General features: G+C 43.3%; 6 protein-coding genes across 6 annotated transcripts; 3 read left to right on the top strand and 3 right to left on the bottom strand.

Moving 5' to 3' along the window:
* Window positions 1-504: 504 nt before the first annotated feature.
* On the bottom strand, window positions 505-2,762 carry MELLADRAFT_68712 (uncharacterized protein; the record flags this gene model as incomplete). Its single annotated transcript, XM_007417355.1, has 7 exons — window positions 505-822; window positions 898-1,380; window positions 1,448-1,600; window positions 1,665-1,908; window positions 2,071-2,543; window positions 2,607-2,627; window positions 2,682-2,762. The coding sequence occupies 7 exons, from the start codon at window positions 2,760-2,762 to the stop codon at window positions 505-507; spliced, it is 1,773 nt and encodes a 590-aa protein (XP_007417417.1).
* Window positions 2,763-4,113: 1,351 nt separating this feature from the next.
* Window positions 4,114-5,891, bottom strand: MELLADRAFT_68711 (uncharacterized protein; the record flags this gene model as incomplete). The annotated part of the gene is made up of 8 exons (XM_007417354.1): window positions 4,114-4,246; window positions 4,319-4,431; window positions 4,515-4,610; window positions 4,670-4,750; window positions 4,825-5,067; window positions 5,090-5,152; window positions 5,275-5,487; window positions 5,568-5,891. The coding sequence occupies 8 exons, from the start codon at window positions 5,889-5,891 to the stop codon at window positions 4,114-4,116; spliced, it is 1,266 nt and encodes a 421-aa protein (XP_007417416.1).
* A 199-nt stretch (window positions 5,892-6,090) lies between these two features.
* On the top strand, window positions 6,091-7,555 carry MELLADRAFT_112855 (uncharacterized protein; the record flags this gene model as incomplete). Its single annotated transcript, XM_007417410.1, has 4 exons — window positions 6,091-6,267; window positions 6,983-7,085; window positions 7,236-7,300; window positions 7,376-7,555. The coding sequence occupies 4 exons, from the start codon at window positions 6,091-6,093 to the stop codon at window positions 7,553-7,555; spliced, it is 525 nt and encodes a 174-aa protein (XP_007417472.1).
* A 5,522-nt stretch (window positions 7,556-13,077) lies between these two features.
* Window positions 13,078-13,790, top strand: MELLADRAFT_124174 (uncharacterized protein; the record flags this gene model as incomplete). Its single annotated transcript, XM_007417411.1, has 5 exons — window positions 13,078-13,204; window positions 13,293-13,358; window positions 13,450-13,551; window positions 13,638-13,697; window positions 13,762-13,790. The coding sequence occupies 5 exons, from the start codon at window positions 13,078-13,080 to the stop codon at window positions 13,788-13,790; spliced, it is 384 nt and encodes a 127-aa protein (XP_007417473.1).
* Window positions 13,791-14,557: 767 nt separating this feature from the next.
* Window positions 14,558-18,023, bottom strand: MELLADRAFT_94783 (uncharacterized protein; the record flags this gene model as incomplete). The annotated part of the gene is made up of 18 exons (XM_007417401.1): window positions 14,558-14,839; window positions 14,990-15,121; window positions 15,208-15,229; window positions 15,315-15,492; window positions 15,572-15,733; window positions 15,804-15,822; window positions 15,897-16,023; window positions 16,101-16,116; window positions 16,202-16,282; window positions 16,371-16,412; window positions 16,505-16,650; window positions 16,720-16,752; window positions 16,833-16,993; window positions 17,191-17,215; window positions 17,315-17,357; window positions 17,437-17,509; window positions 17,584-17,784; window positions 17,856-18,023. The coding sequence occupies 18 exons, from the start codon at window positions 18,021-18,023 to the stop codon at window positions 14,558-14,560; spliced, it is 1,911 nt and encodes a 636-aa protein (XP_007417463.1).
* Window positions 18,024-19,212: 1,189 nt separating this feature from the next.
* MELLADRAFT_94782 (family 47 glycoside hydrolase) lies at window positions 19,213-22,034 on the top strand (the record flags this gene model as incomplete). The annotated part of the gene is made up of 14 exons (XM_007417400.1): window positions 19,213-19,435; window positions 19,493-19,611; window positions 19,701-19,983; window positions 20,080-20,132; window positions 20,212-20,351; window positions 20,451-20,491; window positions 20,648-20,682; window positions 20,760-20,814; window positions 20,877-21,077; window positions 21,165-21,232; window positions 21,326-21,360; window positions 21,478-21,594; window positions 21,666-21,693; window positions 21,759-22,034. The coding sequence occupies 14 exons, from the start codon at window positions 19,213-19,215 to the stop codon at window positions 22,032-22,034; spliced, it is 1,674 nt and encodes a 557-aa protein (XP_007417462.1).
* Window positions 22,035-22,669: the final 635 nt, after the last annotated feature.

The raw sequence follows: 22,669 nt of genomic DNA, 5'->3' as shown, positions 1-22,669 counted from the left end.
AAACCATTGGGGAATGGCTAAAGAGACCCCAGCTAGGCTTGACAAATCCTGTTGAGGTCATGACTCCTCTAGCATTTGACCCCTGGTGTTCACCTCACCTCAGTCTGTCCTTCACCTCCCCTCACTCTATCCATTTGCCAACTGCCTTATCAACACCATGAACTGGGCCGTTGAGTAGGTGGCCACATACTCAAGTAGCGCCCAGGTTAAGTATGTGAATACTCTCTGCACCCAGGAACCTTGTGATCCCAGAATCACACAATGAGTATGTGTTCCACCTAGACAGTCTTTCAAACTGCATTGATGGCGTTATTACTTAACACGACTTAGAAAAAAAAACTAACTAACGCATGTACACACATAAATTGAAAGAGGGTGTACTCGTAATAATCACTGCATAGCATGATGGAGAATATCGCCACCTAATGAAATTCACACGGTTAGGAGGACATGGATGGGTCAACCCTCACCTTTAACCTTGGAACCGTCTTCAGTCTTCCCAACTCATGCAACCCTGTTGAACTCCTCCCTAAATCGATTGCGTGCCTGTCCTACGTGCGCGTTAGGCTGTAGGTAGTACTCTGCGGCAAAGCGGTCGTACGTGACCTCGTTGATCCAAGCGCGATAGCGGTACACGGTGGACGGTACCATTATCCAATTCCGCCCGTAAGAGTTCTTCCAACTCTCTAGCATATCACTGGATTTAGCGTTCTGATACCATTCAAGAAGGCTGGAGACAAGCACCGATTTCAATGGCCATCCTTTTTGGAGTTGCGGAGGGGTGGTTTTCGGCTGCACCACATTGAGCAGTGGTTCGGCAACCTATGAAAATAGAGCAGCATCAGACAACGAATCATGCTATTTATCGTCGCTGTCCTGAGGGTGTGGTGTGCTTACTGTTGAAGTGACAGCTAGTGGTCCCAACGGACCCGCGTGGTCCAAAGCAATCGGGATTTTGGCCTGGGGGTCATGTGTGCCCCTGTTGGAAGGAACCGGACAAGGTGAAATGGCCTCGCCCGTACCTGGAGAATCAGGTACCCGGGTTAGGTCAACCATCATTTTGGACGCAAGTTGATCCGGTGGTGAGGTTGGGTGGAATGGGGAGTGGGAGTCAACTTCCAAAGGTTGACCTCCCACAGGATGGTTGGGCGAAGAGGAGGTGAGAGCGAGTTCGGGTGTTGAAGGAAATGTTTGCATCGGTTTGAGCGTCAGAGGAGTTAATGGAATTTGATCCTGGTTGTGATCGAGCGTACTTGGGTGGGAAGAGGAAAAACGACTCTGTGGGAGTCCAGGTGTCAGAGGGTTGACCTTGGCCAGGCGTACCACTATGGTCCGGTTGGACACAGGATATTGGTGCGGGTAATCGACAGGGATTTCGCGCTATAAGATTAAACGTGAGAGAATCATTGGTGAATCGGTGAGCATGGCTAAGTAAGAAACTTCTTACCCAAGCGTCAATGGCCTCATCCCAAAGGCTGAGAGCGCGGTTCCAGTGTTCGCCAACCTGCCCGAGGACAGCTTGCTTCAACAGATCGCATTCTTCAAGACGAGCCTGTGGCCAGTCTTGGAAATATGCTGTGATGATTTCGGGTTTGATTTCCTGGTAGTGGAGTGTAAAGATCAGTTTTCTTTGTGGTACGTTGTGGTAAGTTGGGTTAGCTGACATTCAACCACAGGTAGATGGTGATGATCCTAGTTTCGTCATACTTGTTCTTGATTGCACATTGAAATTGTTCTAGACGAGTCTTATGAAGGTTTTTCACCGTGTCCAATGGCAGTCTACGACCTAGACTGTTGGACAATTGTGCCCATTGATGGGGGCGAGGCTGCTGTGGGAGGCGGTTGGCTCGTTTGTTTGACTTGTTGGGCATTGGCGTGAAGGCACGAGATTGGGTGATCTGGCGATCACTGCAGGCTGAGAGATTGTTATTGTTGGTTTGTGTGCGGGGGTGAGTTCGGCATATTCCAGGTCCGTGAGTGTTACAGCACTAAACAAACACAATCGAAACCAGGGTAAGATTGGGTTACATTAGCGGATGATACCAAGTAAAACAGAGTAAAACCGCGTACTGCCTGGCAAAATTGAAACCAACACTTTTTGTTAGCGTTCTTGCGGTGTCCCTTTGGCACCGGGCCTTGAACTGGTCTCTGGCAAAGGCGCCAGTGTCGTGGGAGCCGGATGTCGAGCCTGCAGAATCCCCCGTAAAAGGTGTAGGCTGATGGCCAGACGAGTCTGGAGGTTGAACTGGTTGGGTCCAGAATGTCTGGTTGGTCAGGATTGGTCCTGGAATCGCCCGTCCTTGAAATGGATGGTCAAAGATTGGCGGTGGCATCCATTGATCTATGGATGGGAGGCGACGTCGTTTGGGGCTCGGGGTTTCAGAAAGCGGTGGGAGAACATGTCCCTCGGGTGACATTCGTGGGCCCCAATCCTTTGGGGTGGATATGATGGGTCGCGGAACCCCAAGATTGATGAGGGCTCGCTCGTGATTGAACTGATCACAGCGCCAAATACGGGTGTTGTGATTTATATTATTAGGGCACTGGGCAAATGAAGTGCATATTGATCAGCATCAGAGTGGAGATAGGTTTAATTGGAGACTTACTCCAATGAACCATGCGTCTGCCTTGGGGGGAAGGTATATTAATGGGGTGTTACACTTCGGACAGTATATCCCTACCTTTTTTTTGTAACCTGGTTCGGGTAGGTATCCTGGGGTCACAAATTGCAAATCGACTTTGATGAGATGTGAGATGACCATCGTGAATTGATTAGCAAGTTGGAACACTGGAAAGCACTTTTCTGCAGACACAATGTTCAAAATGTCAATTTAAAGAGCGGAGATGAAGATGATATAAAGATTCGAAATGTGATTACGGACTGACTGGCGTATAAAATCGAAATGAGGATGGTAACCGAGGACGATGAGATCGAGATCAAGAGTGACGTTTGATGTGGCTCTTGGTTGAAACTGATTTTAAGAACTGAATATAAGAAGGAACGAAGGTAGGAAGGGAAGGTGAATGAGCTGGAAGGGTAAACGGGAAGAAATGAAGGAAAACCAGGCAGGTGAGAGCCAATGGTCGACGGCCGGAAATCGAAGAGCGTCGTTGGATTAAGAGGTTCCGTGGTGGCTGGTGTAGGCAGGGTTCGCGTGGTGGGTGGTGTCGTAAAATTTTCGTGTGGTGGTAGGAAAAAAAATCGTGAGCGTCGCGAGGTGAAACTCTGGATGGTCGTGAATTTTTTTTTTTCGGAAGCGGCTGTGACAGGTGAGATACATGAGCACGTGAGGACCTAACGCTAGGTTTTCTGACTTGAAAGTCAGAAATGGTATGTAATGTATGTATGCTAGTATATATGCTTGTGACGGGGGGCCTGTACGCTGTATTTATCAGATAATTATCACTATCAGGTTCTCAGGAATTATCAGGAAAAAAACCCGGATCCTCACATGTTCCCGCAATTCAGAGGTCTCTTCCATAGGGTATAATTGTGTGAATCTATTTGAGAGCAAGTACATACACCACCGGAGGGTCTGGACCAACTTATGTCCGCCCATCGCGGCCATCTACCATTGGTCCACCCCTCCGCACGGCAGGGCCAACGCAAGGTGGCCCTCACGTAGACCGGCACCGTTGCGTCCCTCAAAGACCGCCGAAACGAGCCCTCAGACAGAAGGAACCTGACTGGGAGCCGAATCACAGTCGCCGGCCAGCAACTGGGTCGAGGCGTGAAAACCAGCATCCAGCGCGGCGCACTTGCCCGCCTCAATTTTCTCAGATAGCCCTCAGTGACGCACAACAAACAAAAAGTGGAGGAATTAACTGGATCAATACCCAAGCATGTTGTATTCCATCAGAGTAGTTACATAATCAGACGCACACATATAGATCAGAGGGAAGTAGGTAGACAAAAATTTCAAGAACATGTTTTTATTGTTTTAATGTTTTGTTTGTAAAAGAAATGAAGACGAGTGTTTTTTTGGTTTGGTTTTTGATGTATTTGTTGGAAATCAACCGGTGGACCTTTCTTGGGGGGGAATCTTTCAGATTTGACAACAAAATAATGGGGAGAACAAAGAAGTGAAAATGCCAAATAAAGGACTCCATCGCTCATTCGTCTGCGATTATAGCATCAACTTCATCATCACTTGGCAACTTGAAATCACAGTTGACCTTCAGCTCTTCGAAGTAGTTTTTGAAGTTAAAGGCCTCAACATCTTGATCGTATACATATTTCAAGAAACTGCATATGTACTTATGTATTAGCTGAGTTCTCTGGAAGTCACCTGGAATTTTGAGTGTTCAATGTACTTACGCGGCGGTGTAGTCATCCCCCTTGACTCGCATCTTGTTAAGTTGGGCATCAGCACAAGCCCAGATTGAGCTTGATCCTCTTCCAATCTGGAAAATACGGACGGCCTCACGGCGCTGGACGAGGTCACACCAGACAAACAAATCAAAACGATGATGGACAAAGGAGGTTGATGAGATACGGGAAGAGTCAAACTTACGAGGTACGCCATACGTGCTCGTGTGGCTGAATCAGTAGCTGCCCATAAGGAGTTTGAATCGGCATGCGCGCCAGCGATGGCAAACCTGTTTGCAATCTGTGTAACTGACCATTAATAGGTGTGTGACGATAGCATGAACATGATCTTCTACGTACTCGATGCCAGAGGGACTTGAGGCTTGGGACTGGCTTATCAACTACATCGCCAGTCTTGGCATCATAGATTCCAGTTAAAAGCTGTGTAATCGGTCAGAAGCGTTCAACTGGAACGGCCCAAACAATTGGGGAGGAGAGCAAGATGAACGACTTACTAGGTTGTGTAGTTTTTCACGTGCGTGTTTGCACGCATTTCTGATGCACGTGTTGTAGGCTCTGGTACCAGCCCCATCCTGCACACCGTTGTCGTGGTGTGGAAGGTGCTCAGCCAACCAATCCGCGGCTTGTTGATTGATTTGATGCTTAAAGTCAAAATACAAGAGCGGATGATAAAGAGCAACCAAAGATGAAGAGAACAGAATGATCGAAAAAGTGAGATGTTTGTAACGATTGAGGTTCTGATACAGGGGAACAACTCACTTTAATCGAGATGAAGAGGGATTGAGGGAGCCAAACATGATCCATCTCCAAAGCCGTATAAGACTGAAGGTTGGGGATCAGGATCAATCTGTTTGCTAACAAACAGATTAAATCCTGAGGCAGTTGGAGAAACATGTAAGGCTTTGAAAGACCAAGAGGTTGAGATTCAAGACGGAATAACATACATGGAGTTCCTGAGAGCAAACCCAAGGCACCGAACCAGGTGCATTGACTCCAGTTGCGGGAGACAACGCTGCAGTTTGGGCACTAACCGTAGTGAGAAGATCGTCAAGCTTCTCCGTGAGTCGGTCCATCTTCTGACTGAGGTTGGAAACCTCGAACTGAGTTTTCGCGTGAACGACAGCGAGGGCGATGTGTTGATGAACACTTCCATAAACCTAGAAGAAAAAAAGAAGATTGAGGTGGGGGATGTGTCAGTTATTCGCCATTGTCAACCTTGGGCTGTAAGTTTACTGACCTCCGCGTGTTTTTGCGCACGTTGTTTGCTGGCGGGGTCTAACCCAGCATCCATGGCCAAGGTGTTGAAAAGGTTCAACTCCTCCAAAGAGAGGGCTCGAGAAGTGACAGGCTCGGTGGTGAAGTCATCACGCTCTGGAGTTGGCGAGCGGGGATCCCTTTGGGACAGACGTCCAGCACCGCTTCCGGTGGGACGTGAGGGAGAACTGGCACGTGGATCGCGCAAACGGAGGGTGGTGGAGCTTAGCACGCCATTGCGACGAAGGAGGGAGTGATTGTTCATGTTCTGAACAGTTGGCGTGATGTTTGATCTTTGTGAAGACATGGTGTGCGTTGAACGTGAATAGAGTTTGAATTGAGAAAAGTCAGAATAGGGTTTGAAAATGAGTTTGAAAAAGGTTTGATAAGAGACGAGTCGAGTGAGGTGTGGATCAAAACGATGAGACTGGGAGAAAAGCTGAGTGAATGACTTGATTTTAAACCTTCAAAACAAAAGTAAACCCAGGGGGGCAAGATTGCGCCTGATGGCATGTTCAACCCATGGTGAAATGATAGACCACTCTGAAGCCGCCCAAAGTCGCCTTGTCGCCCATGGGACCGTCAACGCGTTAATGTGCGCTTTTCAAATGTGTCTGTCTGAAAGGTCAAACTTCCATCCAGTGATGGCGATTATGATATTGAAAGTGCAGACCAATGAAAAGGTCTGCAGGAATGAGTTGCCCAACGCACATACCACTTCAGTGGAGAGCTTGTTCGCGTGTCAAAGATGATTCAACCAATCAGCGAAGCCGCTTCACTGATGTAAAACTGGTGGACCAATCAGAACCCGCGAAAGGTGGACGTGTTGTTGCCCAACGGACAGACATGAGTCAATCTGACCTGTGGGACCTCCACAACAGACACCACGGCCACAATTGAAGGGAGAGCCTTGTTGGTCATTCAACTGGTTTTTCCAGAGAAAGCGAGCCAAATAGTGAGAAGTTTGCAATTTCCCTTTGCAAAAATGGAAAAATTTCGGAAGGCATGTCCGCTCAGGAAAGATGTTCATTTTCAAAGGTGCACCATATCAATCTGTGTTCTTGGTCAAACCATATCTTCTCTCAAACAATCTAAAGGACCCAAAAAAGGAGTTTCAGGTTGGATTGCGAGTGTGAAAGGGGATTCGCGCCTCACAACAGCAACATAACCAGATGTGAACAAATTGGAGGTGCTTTTCCAACGCAAAGAAAGGACCCAATAACAAAGACAAATCTCAGAGTGTTTGAAAGGCGATTTGCGCGTCAGAAAGATATTTTGGGAAACAAAGGACCACTTTGGGCCCGTCGAAGGTTTAAGAGTCACTATCTGAAGACGATTCGTCCTGTGTGATCTTTTTGGCCTTGCGCTTGCGTGGTTGCGGTGGCCGCACCGGAACAGCCTTCCACGTTCGAATTCCCAATTCTATTACTTCATTCCATTGTTCACATTGAACGTTGGATATTTGAACTCGAGATAGGTGCCTGTGCACTCCTGCGGAATAGTGAGCCGCCAAATTCAAAACGTAAGATTTTGACTCGTCGTGAGAGATTATCGGAATGGAATTGCCCACGTCTCTCCTTTCGAGTCGGCGTCCGTTTGATTGCCCAACAGAACAATTGCCATCGTGACAATTGTGCTGAACGTTGATTAGGCACTGGACTGCCTAGAAAAAGAGTGAACGTTGTTAACTGCTTGTTTCCTGGAAATAATATGTATGTAAGTCAGTTATTACCTTCACTGGCTTAAATGTTTGCTCTTCTGTGACTACTACTTCACGCATTCCATAAAAAGGCAAAATGCGCCCACGGTGGCAGATGTGAAATACCAGGAGTGTTCGCGATGGTGAACGGCCGACAGGCTTCCATATGGAAGCCACCCGTAAAATATCATCGCAGTCTTGCAACTAGAAATCAAAGAATGTTCACTGTTGGCACTTATTTCACAGCAGACGAGATAGCAGTTGGGAAATAAATGCTTCTTACCACAACAAAATCACCGGGTTCAATCTTTTGGCCCTTCGGTAATGTTACGCTGTTGAGTTCCTGAAGAGGTTCACCTGCGTATTGGGCCAAACATTCAGGATACTGTCCCTGAGTCTCTTTGAGCTCTTTGGGAGACGATGAAAAGTGTGATAATTAGCTACACATCATCAGCTTTAAATATTTGGAACACTCACTTCCGGCGGTGAAGAGCGCATCGTCATTGGAGGGACGGTCACTTCACAATCCCATTGCCACGCGCAACTCTGGAATTTGATTTAATAATCCTGTCACCATTCGTCCACTTTTAACACGGGCCTGCATTTCATGATCAAAGAAAGACGACCCAGATAGCAACACTCGCAAAAGCACCAAATTATTGAAGTTATTTGCAATATCCCTACCAGGACTCTGTCGGTTAGAGTGTACGGAGGCATTCCGCAAAGAGGCATTGTAAGACTCGAATTTTTCACTTGAATAGAGCATCGCTGGGCCAAAACGCCGAATACACTTGCGGAGGTGCACCAACATGTGGAACTTGGGTTTATTCACCCACTGAGCCGACATGCGCACCACTTGATGCAGAAAGCTGTCAATGTGTGCATCCAACTCTTGCAGATATAAGTCGAGGTCGGTAATTTCCGATTGGAAGACATAGGATCCAAGGAGGCATAAGGAGGTCCAAAGATGTCGCATTTCGGTTGAGAGGTGGTCGAAAAGAACGAAAAGCACAGTCTGAAGGACTGTGCGGAATTCTTTCCCTACAAGGCTACAATTGAATTGAATGAGGGTATTTGGGATAATAGGAGGGACATTGAGTCCTTTGATTGAAAAGGTTTTCCATTTGGCAAAGACATCATCAAGATCGGCGGAGCCGTGCTTCAAAGATAGGTCGTGCATGGTATGACGAAACAAGTATTTGGCCACACCTAGCAAGACAACATGAAGGCTCTCGACAGGTGTATCTTTATGTCCGTCGAAACCTGAGAAAAGAGTTTGGAAAAACCTGAGTGAGGCAAAAATGACAAATTTGTTTCCTAACACATACCTTGCAGCCTGAGGAAGGGATTGAACAGATGAAGGCCTTGTTCGTTATTCAACTGGTTGAACAGTTGTTCAACATCACTCGAGGATAGTGTGTTATGGGCACTTTGGATCTTCTTGTGAAAATATTCGGTGACCGTGTCTTTCAGTCCGTATTCGCGCAGCTTCTCGTCAATCCGGCTTTTTGAGTTGCTTTTTTGCGCAAGATTCCACACCTCATGGGTGCGTGATCTAGTAACCTCCCAATCGCGGCTAGGTAACTCGGTCTGAACAATGCAAATATAAGATATACGGAAATACAGCAGATGAATGTGGGATACTGACTTTCTGACCCAGGTCGTTGCGACCCAAAAAATCTCGTACATAACGGTTTTCTTTCTTATTGACCTGACGCGCCACCTGGAGTTGACATATTCGGCATGGTGTGAGGGTAATGGCCGGATTGGTTGTATTACATATCTCGGCATGCATGGGAGAATCACCCACATGACAAAGGACCACCGCCATAACTAGAACGTCCTCGCCAAGGCAGTGGTCATATGCAAAAAACCCGTTTGAACCAATGTCGCTTTGGGAAAGAGTGTAACATTAGCACGCGAATTCCTGATACATGGATACATATAGTTGGTGGGCGCTTACTTTATATCATCCACAATCTGATCAAATAATTCTAGTGCCGAAGCTATGTTCGAGGTCGCCAAAAAATGGATGTTGAACTCTTGGTTCGTCCATTCAGGAGCCAAACCAGCCAGAGTAAAATAAATACTCATGTGCTTGTTAAATTTTTTAGACACGTTTCCAGAGGTGTCGTCAGAGTACACGGTGAGGGGGACATGTCGAATCACCCTGCCTTGTGCTTTTTCCCGCCATGGGTTGACCATGGGAATGGTGAACAAGTCATAGCCATCGAGTTCTGATCAAAAGATAATATGATCGTCCTGGTTGACTTAAAAAGCTTGGGGCAAAGCGACTTACGATACATACGGCGACATACATCCTTGAGAAACACACCGTCGTCCATAGTGATCTCGTGAAATTGTTTCCAGATATTGTTGACGTCAATGGTGTACAGCTCAGCCGATTGAAACCCACGCTCTTCTGGCAACATGATGTGGAAATGGTTTGGTTGACGAGCATGGGGTTGTACATCAGCCGGGAGACACTTAGCCAAAGTTTTTCCGTGTTGTTGATAAAAGAAAATAGGGACTACGAGTTGATGGGTTTGTAGCTGGACAGGCTCGTATATGTAAAGGTGTTTCTTGTTTGCCAAAACAACCATTTGCACCCGTAAAGTTGGAGAGTAGTCTTCGCGCCATTTTTGGCTTTGGGAGAGGCGATTCGTGGGTTCGTCGGTGGCCAGTTCTGGGATAAAAACAAGGTGGGGGCTGACCAATGGGTTCGCAAGCTCCTATGTACAAACACATCAGCTGACCTTGAAAGGAAAAGTGTCCAAGAAATTGAAGGGCTCACATTTTGTACGATATTTTTAACATCAAGTCCGAAAAGGGGCATGCCTGAGGGACTCAGCCGCTCCTTGATTTTAATTCCCAACCTGCTCTTCAAACGACGGCTCAAAGCTCTTACAGAACCCCACTCGGGTAGGTTCACATCACAGATGCGTAACACTGATCATATCCTCTGGTACTGGGACCGCGAAAGGATGTTACGATTGGAGCCAATAATCAACAAAGCAACCACTTGCTGTTCGAGTAGAATTGGAATGCGTCAGTGTTTCAATTGGGAGGGCAAGTACTGGAGTAAAGATTTGCTTACCTCTTTTCGTTTGAAGGGGTACCAATCATCCGATTCATTGATTGAATCGTCAGGGGGGACATTGTTTTTGTTTTCCGCATCAGTGCCTTCATCCTGAGCCTGAGCAAGCGCTTCAAGTGCTTGCTTCAAGCTGTTAAAATCTATGGGGCCTTCCGAGTCGTCCGAGGTGTCGTCGTCATTGTTTTGTCTCTCGGTGCGATTGAAGCCGCGGAGCAGGGTCAGTGGCGAAAGAGGAGGTGACTCTTGAGGCGTAGGCAATTGTGGACCTTCGCCATCAACAATCACCGGTGGCAGGATAGGGCTATCAGGGTGCATGGGACTATGAACCCCCGTTAACATGTGTTCGTGCCCAGCCTGTTGTTCGACTAGGCGGCGGATGGATGTTTGATGACCTTCGGCCGTGATATGAGGCCAATAATCACGCATGCTCCTCCCACCGCAAATTTCACAGCGAAATTTGGAGTCGTGCGGTTGCAAAGTAATGTCTGCAAGAAAGATGACAATCTAAGTGAACTGGACTCTGGTGTGAATATTCAAGTGGAGGGGTGGATGAAACTGACAACGATCGGGACATGGGAGTTGTTGCGCTAAGTTCACCATATCTGGGAGTGGTGCAATTGGCGTGTGGTGAGTGTGATTGGTGAGTGTAAAAGGTGTGTGCAAAGGGCAGAACGGAGGTGGGCAATAGGTGTGAGCACTGTTAACGGCAACCTTTGTGCAGCGGAGCAAGGGTGTGGTCATACTTCATGCGGCGGCTGAGCGGCCACATTAGGGAGGATCACGTAGGCCTGCAGTGCTACTTGCAGTGATCACGAGGTTGACGTCTGACATGTGGCTGTGGGGCCACAGATCTCAGTCTGCTGGCGGCTTCTGGGCCCGACCCGATCTCGGCCGCAGGGGACCAAATTGGGGCACAGGAGCCTCCGGTGGTGTACACCAGGGGGCAAAAGTGACCGGACCGGAACTGAAACCAACCTTTTCCAGAACCGTCTCATTTTCATTTCATTTGAGACGTTTCTGAACGATTTTCAGAGCGAGAGTAAACCAAACCCAGGGGAACTGGCGAGCACATACGAGCGCGGCGCGAGCAAGAGTGAGCGCTGTCGTTGCTGCGTTGCAGCCTGTAAGCAAACCCTGATCACTTTTCTGGTTAATCAAACCCTCGAAGTGTCACGTATGTAACATCAATCACGTCAGGGTGGCTAAATACGGGAAGAGGTAAGTTTTGCGATTTGGTCGGTCCGGTGGTGATGCTCTTGTAGGCAGCAGATTCCTTTGATTCATGTTGCTCTCAGCTGGACAGACTGAGAAAGGACGTCAGAACTGACCGCGCTATGGGCCCCTATCTGCGTAGTTTCGTATTCCCCAATACATATCTAGCTGGGAGCGTAACCGTATCAGTCTTTTTCTGAGACTAACTCGCTCTGAGACTATCCTGAGACAAACAAAAAAGTAAACCGGATGGTGGCTTTTTGTACACTGTCTGTACAGGCTGGTGGCAACTGGTACATATGTATGAAGACTTGAACAAATTCATCATTAAGACTTCAAAGAAGCTGTTAACACTTCGATAACCTCATCAAGAATCAAGAACCTTTGTCGAGTCATCCATGTGCACCTTATATCTATACCTTCAGACTCACTCCAATCCCCCTGAAACATTGTCAAGGGGGTTCTATCGCTACAACCACTTACATATCAAAGTATTGATAATGAAGCAACTTACAAAACAACAAAATGTTATTGGAACAAGCTACTTTGAATGAAAGTAGCAAGCAAAACCGATACAAGAAAGACAATGCATTGTCATCGGAGCGAGATACTTTGATGTAAGAGGTTTCTATCTGTTGCGTTGTCTTGATTTCTTCAAAAACGACTCAGTCGCCATCTTTTCAAACTGTCTCTTTGTATGTATAATCTTCACGAAAAGGACTCGATATCACTTCTTTTCAACCAACCTAAAATGCTTCCAACTTCTGCTTTTCAAGACATCTCATTTTGCATTTTATCAACTCGATCGTCTTTTGTATGTATTATTTTTGACCAATGAAATTGACCAATGGATGTCTAGATGTTCTGTAGTTAGTGGAAGGCTTATAAAGAGAAGGAAGCGCCATGCGAAAAAAAACGCGCCACACAGACCGGGATTGAACTATACCTGTATGTCTCACTGCTTCTCTCAGGTAGTCTCAGAGAAAGACTGATACCGCATCTCTCCCATCTAGCTCACGATTATGTTGGTTGAGTTGGTTGGAAGAATGCTGAATTGGCTTTGAAGCCACCGACGAACCCGAGTCGTGTTTGTGCCCGAAAATGCCCTTGATGAGCTTCTGCGTCGGAAAAACAGTTTCAGCCTCTCCTCCGAATTGGGGACAACCATGGTCGAATGGCGGAAACAGGAGAATCAGGAAACCACCACCAGAGCCTTCAATCCGAGTCACCGGCAGTTGGCTTTACTGCAAGAAGATTCTTGGAGTTTCTTTTATCCAGGAAGTGGGCACAGCGGACAGCCAAAGAACACACCTCGTCCTTCTCGCATCGGAGGTCAGCCTCATATATAAATATCAAGACAGAAGGCACATATCAGTCACTTCTCAGCAGCTTCCTCACTCCCAAAGACACCTTACTTCACAATTCTCAGTTGTCATTGACATCTCCATTACCTCCGTCGCTGTTTTGATTACTTTGCACACCAAGATGTTTCATCAGTCTTTTAAGTTTGCCGCGCTAGTCTCAGCCGTTTGTCTCTGTGCGCTTGTATCCTCTGTGGTGCCGTTTACAGTCACATGCACAGGCGGATATCAGGGAGGAAGCGATCCCGCTGGTGAGTTACGCTTTTTGTCTGTTCAACTCGCACACGATTCCCCACACAATTGAACTTGAGATTGATCGGTTTCTGCTTTATTCCAAAGATTGTTGGGGTGACAAATCGGACGACAGCCAACGCAACTGCGAAATCGATAGTTGCTCTAATGGGGGTAAGTATTTTGCTCGTGGAACACATTTTCAGATATGAAGACTCATAAGCAAGCTGACTAGTGTAAATTGATCAAATGACGCCAATCTCAGTTCATAAATGGGCCCAAATGGATAACTGCAGACTTGGAAATTCGGGCCCCAGTATACAGCGGTGTGAAGAGTACGAGTGGCATGCCGATAACAAAGTATACTGTGCGTAGCCAAGTTTTCAATGATCTTGCTTCTCATGGCTTACTCCAGCATTTTGTTTGCGTTTACATCCGGATCAACTGGCTCAGCTTGTTACAACCACGCGAGATACGAGTACACCTGCAGTCCAAAAAATCCTGTGTGGATAAGTCAGTCCATTCCCAAAACTCTGGAAACTTCACTTCATTAACGAGAGCCTTTTTATTCCTTCAGCTTGTACAAATTGCCGTGACGGTACTTGATTGCCTTTGACGGACCCATACCAAGATCACAATCATAGGTCGCAACTTTGGACTACTGATGGATTTCATCGGATTATTTTCTTTTGTTTCTTAAGCTGTCTAACCTTATTCATCAAGTGAAATCATTTGTACAGGGTTGAAAGGATATATCAAATCATTTCGAATACCTCATCATCTTTTGATGATCTCTTGTGCCCCGGACATGGCGCCCCTGGCGCTCAATGGTATGACGGCCGGTAAGTTAGAGCAACCAAATTGATGTGAGATTTCCCGTGAGACTTCGAATGCTCTCTTGAAGCCTCGCAAGATAGAGAATTTCTTGATTTTGAGTCGTTTAACATAATGCATGTAGGATGCTTGAAGGTGTCTATGCTTGTGAAATGGCTGGTGGGGCAACCACAGATAGTAAGAGTTCTTGGTCTTGGGTGGGAAACCTCATTCTCAAAAATTCAAAATTTTGAGGAGATTCTCCACATTGTAAACCATAGGCTTGATACGTGCAACATAGAAAAGGATGATTTTCTACTCCCTTGAGCCTGAGGTTCATAAAGAGTTTTTATGTTATCACAACGTATTTTAAAAAATTGAGCCGCTTTTTGACACCTGGGTGCATCATACTGGCAAGAATAAAACCATCTATACTTGATTATCACCCCAAATTAATAGAAAGATTGACAGCCAGTGAGACTGAGAAAATCAAAAGCAAAATATAACACGCCCTTTATCAAAAGTTGATTATGTATGTATGTATGTACAGATCCTCAATATCAGGCACAGAATTGCCAAAAGCAAGTTTCACATTGTACTGTCCGAGGTTGTCCATTCCTAATTCTTTGTCTATCAATCAAAGCACAAGCTAAACAAGCTGCCCAATCTGTTTTGTCAATCGGTCCAACTCTGTCTAAAACACCTTGCATTTCAGGTCCAGGAGAAAATCCATCTTCAAAAGAAGCTCCTGTTGCTTGAGTTGTGATAGCTATTTTGAAAAGTTTAAACATCAACTGATTTAATGCTTTTCTATGAATTGACAAAGAGGGATATGTCTTGTACTAACCGAAACCGTTGGCGAAAAAACCATCAATCTCTTTACCCTAGGTTTGAAGTGAGTTTACAAATCACGATAGAGTCAGGCTTTGAAGAGTTTGGATGGATATCTTTTACGAGGATACATAGAGAATGATGCTATGAGATCTTCTCACTGTATAAGTCGCCTTGACCGTTGCGACATCGGTTGGCGATGCAGCATAGTAATTTGGAAAGTATATTATCAACGGACTAGTCTCATTGCACCCGAAGAACGACGGCCGTTGATGAAGTCCTTTCTCAGTGAACTATCAACCACACCCAAGAGAGTCAAAAAGTTTCATCAGTTGTTAGGATCAATGAAATGTCGTGCGAGAACTAGCTCAAGACTGACCTCTAAGGCAGGATCTGGAACCCTGTGAAATATTTGTTGTTAGGATCAACTAATGGTATTGAGAAACTTGATAGTATAACGCTTCAAGATTTATGCCTGTGACTCACTTTGGGAACGGATACGCTGAATACTCCGGTAGTTGACTCTTGAGATATGCATTGTATATTGATGTCCCATTCGAATATCCAGTTCCGGTCAGCGACCCTGCTTGTCTTCCATCTGAGCGAGCATCCACAGCAAAGACCACATCCATTTTGCGTGAAGGTATCACCAGAGGCCACAATGCTTGTTGATTGATAAATTAGGAGATCATGAGACTTCGAAAATTGATTACATCTGTAAAATGACATATCATTGAACTTACGAATGTCTTCACCAGCAAAACTTCCGTCTGCTAAGCAAAGTTTGTCCGAGTCCCTATCTTCAGAAGAAAGATAAGCCCAAAGAACATTGTACTTTTTCAGATCGAAATCTCCGGAACACCTACCTGGATAGCCACTTCCAGGTCCAAAGCCCACACCCAGCCCTAATAGTTGAGAAGAAATCATCCATATCAGTTAAGAAATCATGAGCGAAAAGGCCAAAAGATCCCTTACCGACAAATGGATTTGGGATCTACAAAAGATTTAACAAAGTACGTTAGGAGACATTTACTGATCAGATAGCGCTTCGATTCTTTCAATACTTACCAGTGCCTCATCATATATGCCTGACACACATAATCTCCATAATCCTGAGAACAGCCTGAACAATGTACCAGAAGGCTGTGAATTTGCTGACTGACTGAGGATATTACTACTGGTTCCAAGTACGAAACTTGAATTTTGGTATGCAGAAGATTCACAGAGTTTAGTAAGATTGACTGGAAAGATAGAAAGCATCACACATCTCACCCAGCATTATCATATCCTACAGAACGTCCGGATAGTACCTCACACATCAATATGTCTTGCAAGGTTTTTCAAGAGCTCAATACCCTAAGAGAATCTCTGACCTTTGACACAATAGTCATCATGGGAAGGAACACCTCCTTGCATACTCGTGCCCAGATAATCCAATGGAATAAACGCATTTACTGAACCATCCAAATCGACAGAAAGACACGGTGAGCCAATCATAACACAGTAATTCGCCATAGATTATAAATCGCTTGAAAGTCTTACGAGATGGATGCCATAGACCAAACTCTTCGGGTGTGAATTCGTCTACAGAGCAATAACAATACCAAATCAATATCATGATGTAAAACAAATTCCGGAATTGGGTTGTCTAAAAACATCAAAACATCAAAACTAACATGTAGGGCTTCCAATCACAATTTCTCCTGTTCCTTTGTACCTAGAAGTCGCAGTCACTATGGGAAATGGTGCAGTGTGGTCCTTGTAATGAGAAACATTTCTGATTGATGAAAACAGAACTTCATTTCCCTCGTCGTCGTCGTTTCTAATACGGTTGATCATTAGAACAGGAATCAGTTTTCAATGGTTTCAATTGGAGATTAGCCTTTCTTACATGAAATGTGCAGATATCATTGCACTCCAAACGCTTTTCATATCAAAATTAGAAGTCGATCATTAATCCACTCGGTTTATCGCGTGTCCTTAGCAAACTCGAGTTTCACTCACTCTACTAAGCTAGCTAGGAAACCTGCCTTCTTTTTTTCTTTCGCGACCTTTATGAAATGAGGATACTGGAAAATCGTGGCTAAGTCCATAGGTTGATTGTGATTTGTTAAACGCCATACAGTGCGGTTGAGTTCAGGCAAAGTAGGAAAATCCGAGATAGCCTATTACAGTAGAACGGGGGGAAGGATGCGTCAATATTGTTTTTTTCAAAGCTACTGAGATATGTAGATATGATATTGATGATGGAATGTATCTGACTTACCTAGAAAAGGAAGACACCATTGCGATCAGAAAGATATGTTCAATTCTCGTGACGTTCTCAAGAGTTCGGGTTCTTATCATGCGCAAGGAGACAGACCCAAGACCCTACTAGCCAAGAGCCTCTGAGTAGTATCAATTAAGAGATAGATCAAAAGAATTTGTATTCAGCTATTCTTTTCGATACCATATGTCTTCATCTTTCAATTAAACATTGAACCCACCCTGAAAGACCCGCAACGTAGTTTGACAGCTGAAGCACGCCGCCTATAAATCATCACGGGAAAGTTTTAGATTTATCTTTTGGACTGGAAATGATTTCATGTCGAGATGATCAAATTGATACCTGTTCTTGCATTCGAGGCCTCCTCATTCCTGGAGTCAAGCGCATTCAGCACTGATGCACCAACCAGAGTAGCCTTTTGTGATATCAAATCAATTCAGTCAAAGAACCGTATCCATCATTTCTATGGTAAGATTTTTTTTCACTAACCCTCACACCACCCCCACTAAAAGCTAAACCAACATTAGGAAGCGTTTCACCTGCTTTCCCACCTTCAGCTTCTGCCTTCTCTAGAAAATCTTCAACAGAAAAATCATGAAGTCGAACTCTTGAAAGGTATTCTTTCCAAATCGGAATTGATTTAGAAGCTCTACTAGTCACATATTCTTGCTCTTGACTAGCTAATGGTCCCTGAAAAGATGTACACAAGATTATATCAGCTCGAATGAATTGAATGAAGAAAGAAAGGAGAGCAACGAAACCTGGATTGAAGCCTGTCGAACGTGGAGGCCTTCTGGACAGATGACTTTTTGAGGTGCATATGATCCACTCGGAGAATTCCTTATGGCCTTTTCAGGGAGTTGAGGTTGAGAATAGATCCCATGTAGATGGTACAACAGATAAAGAATCACTTGCTGCCAGTACTTCATGATGAAGATACAGAATCTATATATGTATCAGTTGTTGAGATATTCCCGTATTTAGGCCGAGAGCCGCCGAGATGTTTGTGAGAAGTGCTGAATCCCTTTCCAAAGAAGAGGGTTAAAGGCAAATTGATAAGTTTGAATCTGATTAAAAAAAGGAAAGTGGTATAGGTTGCGTTATCTATGCTGGCGTGTATGTTTAAGAAAATCGAATTAAGATCTTCCAGACTTGAAATTTCCCCAAGAATCCCAGAACAAAGAGTGAATACGAATTGATAGGTAAAGAATTCAGATTCAATACATCCAAAATGAAACGGATCATCCATTATACTCCTTACAAGCCGCAAGATGGGAGTTTGAGTGAAGAGCTGACTGGTTTACTCATCGTTATAACCTCGATGAGACATGATAGAGATATGTTGTTGTAACGTGCGCAGTGTGACAATTGTTATTCTCAGTCCTGCGCGTGTGGATTGAGAAGGGAAATAAAAAACACTGTGCTTCAGGTTCGTGGTTGTAACTTTTTGAAGCGAGGAAACTTACAATCTAAAGTTTGGATAATTTTGCCTGCAATCTGGCTTGAACTTCCTTGATCAGCAGCTTTCTGGTTCATTTATGTCCAAGCTTCAATGTTTCAATATTTCGATCGAATCGAAGTTCCGCAAACTTGAGTGGCGCAGCCTATGTATCAAACTATCAGATTTTGTTCTCAGCATGCTAAGAATTTTCTTGATCAACCATCCATAGGAACGCACCTCGACTACATAAGCTAGTTGAACTTGCAAAGATCGATCTCGATCGCAACTTGTTGATCTTTGTGTTTCCTTGTTTCTAGCATATCAAAACCTATGATTTGTTAAGAGTCTCTACACTTTTCGACATCGTCACTAGAATTGATGCTTTTGAGGATGTCTGTCTGATGATGGATCTTGAACAAGACTTGCTTTGTAGAAGAGTTGCTGAAAATGAGTTTAGTAAATTTTACAACCCTACCTGCAGCCATCACGATTCACGATCGATCGCCCAAAAAAGACAGTTTAGACTTTGTTGGTGAATGTACAATCTCAGTGGGTCAATCACTCAATCCATCAAATTGAGGTGTAGATCCAATACCAACCCCTAAACCCTGCTGGATGGTTGAACTGGTATAAGAACCTCTTCACCTCATCTCACTCAAGAATCTAAAATCGTAGCCATGAGATCTCAACTTCATCATCTCTCAACTCGATCAATCTCAAACCACATCTTCATAACATTCTTCATCATCTTCAATTCGCTTTCCCAATTCAATGCCATCAAAATCCAAGCTGATCATATTCATCTAGGTCCTGATTCTCAACTTCGAGCTAATCATATTCGTAATTTATTTCAAAAAGGTTGGAGTACTTATCGAGCACATGCTTGGGGTCATGATGAAAGTCAGTTGTCTCTGTAAATCAAACTAGAATAAAACAACAATACGTAACTTATCGAAGCTTCAATCCTTTTTCATCAAACAGTTGGTGCTTTATCACTCAAACCAAGTGATACTAGAAATGGTTGGGGCGCGACTCTGGTGGATTCACTTTCTACTCTTCAAGTAATGCAATTAAACGTCAGTCCAAAAAAGCTCGTTTAATTTGATCCATCTTTAAAAGTTATAAATCTTAACAAGTATGAATCTTTTCTAGAAAGAATATTCAGAAGCTATTCGACATCTTCATACCATTGATTTCACCAAAACGAAATCCTCTGTATCTGTTTTCGAATCAACAGTTCAGTATTATCTCAACTCCGAACCAAGAAATAATTCCTTACATTCAAACTTACACCAAACTTTTTGAATATAATCAGATTCGATATATCGGAGGTTTATTATCTGCTTACGAAGGTTCGGCTAGGACAGATCAAATTCTGGTCACTAAAGCTACTCAACTTGCAGATCAATTAATGTATGCATGGCAAAATATGTCAATCTTACCATTTCGTTAGTGATTCTTTAAGTCTTCTTTGGAAAAGTCTGGACCTCAGTTTGGTTTTTGATCACTAAAGATTGATTGTAAATCCAACTTGATTTATATAGCTCAAATGAATTTCACAAATCAAAAACCTTTACTAGAATCAAATGGAAACATAGTTCGTATACCTTTCCATAAAATTTCTAATTTCTGAATTTTTAGAATCTTTATTCATTGAATTTTTTTTGGGGGGGTAGACAAATTTAGCAGAATCAGGATCATTAATTATAGAGTTTTATAAACTTTCAAAGTATACAACTAATTCCACTTACCTTGATCTTGTTGAAACTTCCATGAAATCCATCATCAACAATCAACAAATCTGGCCTGGTTTACAGTACGAGTCTTTCGTTTTGAACTTTTCTTTTTCCTTTATCTTTGTTTTTTTCATTCGTTTTGATCTTGAGATATACATTTTCTTTTGGGGGTTTTTCAGTTCGGTTGATTTGGATCCAATGAATGCTCGTCCAATTTCTGGTAAGAATCATAACTATGATCACATGAAATACTTTATCTGATATGCTTTTACTCTTAATAGACTCGGGTGATTGGTTTTGATCCTTTATCATAAACTCTTTGGTAAAGATGACTCATTCGAACATATTTCTTTTCGGCACTCTTTCCTATAAAAAGTCACATGGGGACCAGCAGCAGATTCATTTTACGAGGTAAATCGTCTTACCAACTTCTTTACCGGATGCTCCCCGGATTGAAGGATGCTAAACCCTAGTGTTGTTAAAAACAGTACCTCAACAAATACAGCTTACTTACCGGAAACCGAGACTCCTCGTACCTAACTCGTAAGTTCCCAATCATACTTCTATTTAAATTGATATTAAACGATGGATTGTTTTTGGAATAGATTGGGCACTGGCAGTCGATTCGACTCTCAAGCACTTGATCCGTACTTCTGCAGCTACAACTCGTCCATCCACGTCTTTCTACAACTTACCTTTCTTTTCATCTTCATCAAGTATCAAGACTAAAGAGAGAACCTTTCTTGCTTCTCGTAAAGCTCATGGAAGAGTCGTATATGGAATGACTCATCTTGATTGCTTTGTTGGTCAGTGTTCTGTTTGAATTTCGAGATGAATCAATTAAAAGCTTGAGAAAGAGAATTGAGTTTGGGTTTGGGTGGGTTGCACTTTAGGTGGGAATTTCATGTTGGGTGGAAAGATGCTTAAGAATCAAACTATTGTAGATTATGGACTCAAATTAGTAAGTCACATTATCTTTAACTTTTTATTTTAATAAAAAGACTTATCAGAATCTTATATTGATGTCATCTTTTTGTTCACGTATCTAAACTAGACTGAAACTTGCGCAGACTCATATTTTTCTACTCGGTAAGCTTTAATACATTTTCTTTGATCTTGATATTCTATTTATTTTTGTATGTCGATTCGAATTCATTACATTACGGAAAAAGTTTGACTCGAATCCTTTTTTGCTTTTGATTTTAGTTCAGGTGTGGGTCCTGAAATCTTTGACTTTATTGATAAAGACACCAGAAGATCAAGTACACCAGATGGAATTGAATTAAATTTTTATGATGAATTTGGTTATATCCCTAGTGGAGGGTAAGTAGTTTCAAAAAGTTCGAAGTTTGAAAACCTCATTCAAGATGGTTTTGTTTTTTGATTTATCATAGATATTACTTACGACCTGAAGTGATTGAAGTAAGTGTTACTAGAATACCATTTTGACAAAAAAAGTTGCACTGATTCAAACCCGACTACATCAGTCAGTTTTCTACGCTTTTCGAATCACAGGAGATCCAAAGTGGCAAGAGATGGGATGGAAGATGTGGCAATCGATCGAAAGATGTTGTTTGGTTTCCCATCAAACCGGTTTATTTGCACCTTTCAATCAAGTCAATCGGATGCCTACACGAAACTTTACTCGGTCATTGGGTTTACAACCTGATGGATGGGATGGATGGGAAGATGGACCGTTGAGAGAAAGTCCAGAGTATGGTGATTTTATGGAAAGTTTTTGGTGGGCTGAGACTATGAAGTAAGTATCTGTTTCTTTTTGAATGAAGTTTAACTTGGAGAGTTTTTTTATATTTTGATAATCTTTTTTAGATACTTTTATTTACTATTTGTTGAAGATGATGTATTGAGTTTGGATGAATATGTATTCACCACTGAAGTAAGTGTTCGATTAGAAATCCCTAAAAAGCTTCCAAACCATTCAAAAAAAATCCAAATCTTTTTCATCATCATAGGCACATCCCATGAGAATAGAAGAAGCATGGCACGAAACCCATCGATCAGAAAAAGATAAACTAATTGATTTAGACGAATGGGAAAGAAATCAAAGTGAAAACCCAATGAAATCAAAATGGATACCACATTCATCCAAGTTTTCAATGATGGGATTTGTTTTGATTTTAGTAATTTTGTTTATTTTGATGAGTCAGTATCGAAATTTAAATCAAAAGATGATGATGATCCATTGGATTTCAAAGAGTAGAAATCAAAATTATGATAGATTGGAGATGGAAGAATCTAGGCTAAGGGATTAAAGAAAATGGGGTTTTCTTTTGTTAATTTTATTTTATTTGAATGTGTTTTTGAAGATTTAAAACATGTAAATCAAAGGAAGAAGAAGAAAAATGAGAATGAAGTGGTTTGATTATGTCATAGTTTG

This window comes from Melampsora larici-populina (assembly GCF_000204055.1).
Source record: "Melampsora larici-populina 98AG31 unplaced genomic scaffold MELLAscaffold_72, whole genome shotgun sequence".
NCBI classification, from domain to species: Eukaryota; Fungi; Basidiomycota; class Pucciniomycetes; order Pucciniales; family Melampsoraceae; genus Melampsora; species Melampsora laricis-populina.
The sequence above is the reverse complement of the archived record's forward strand: the minus strand, read 5'-3'. Positions and strand labels throughout refer to the sequence as shown.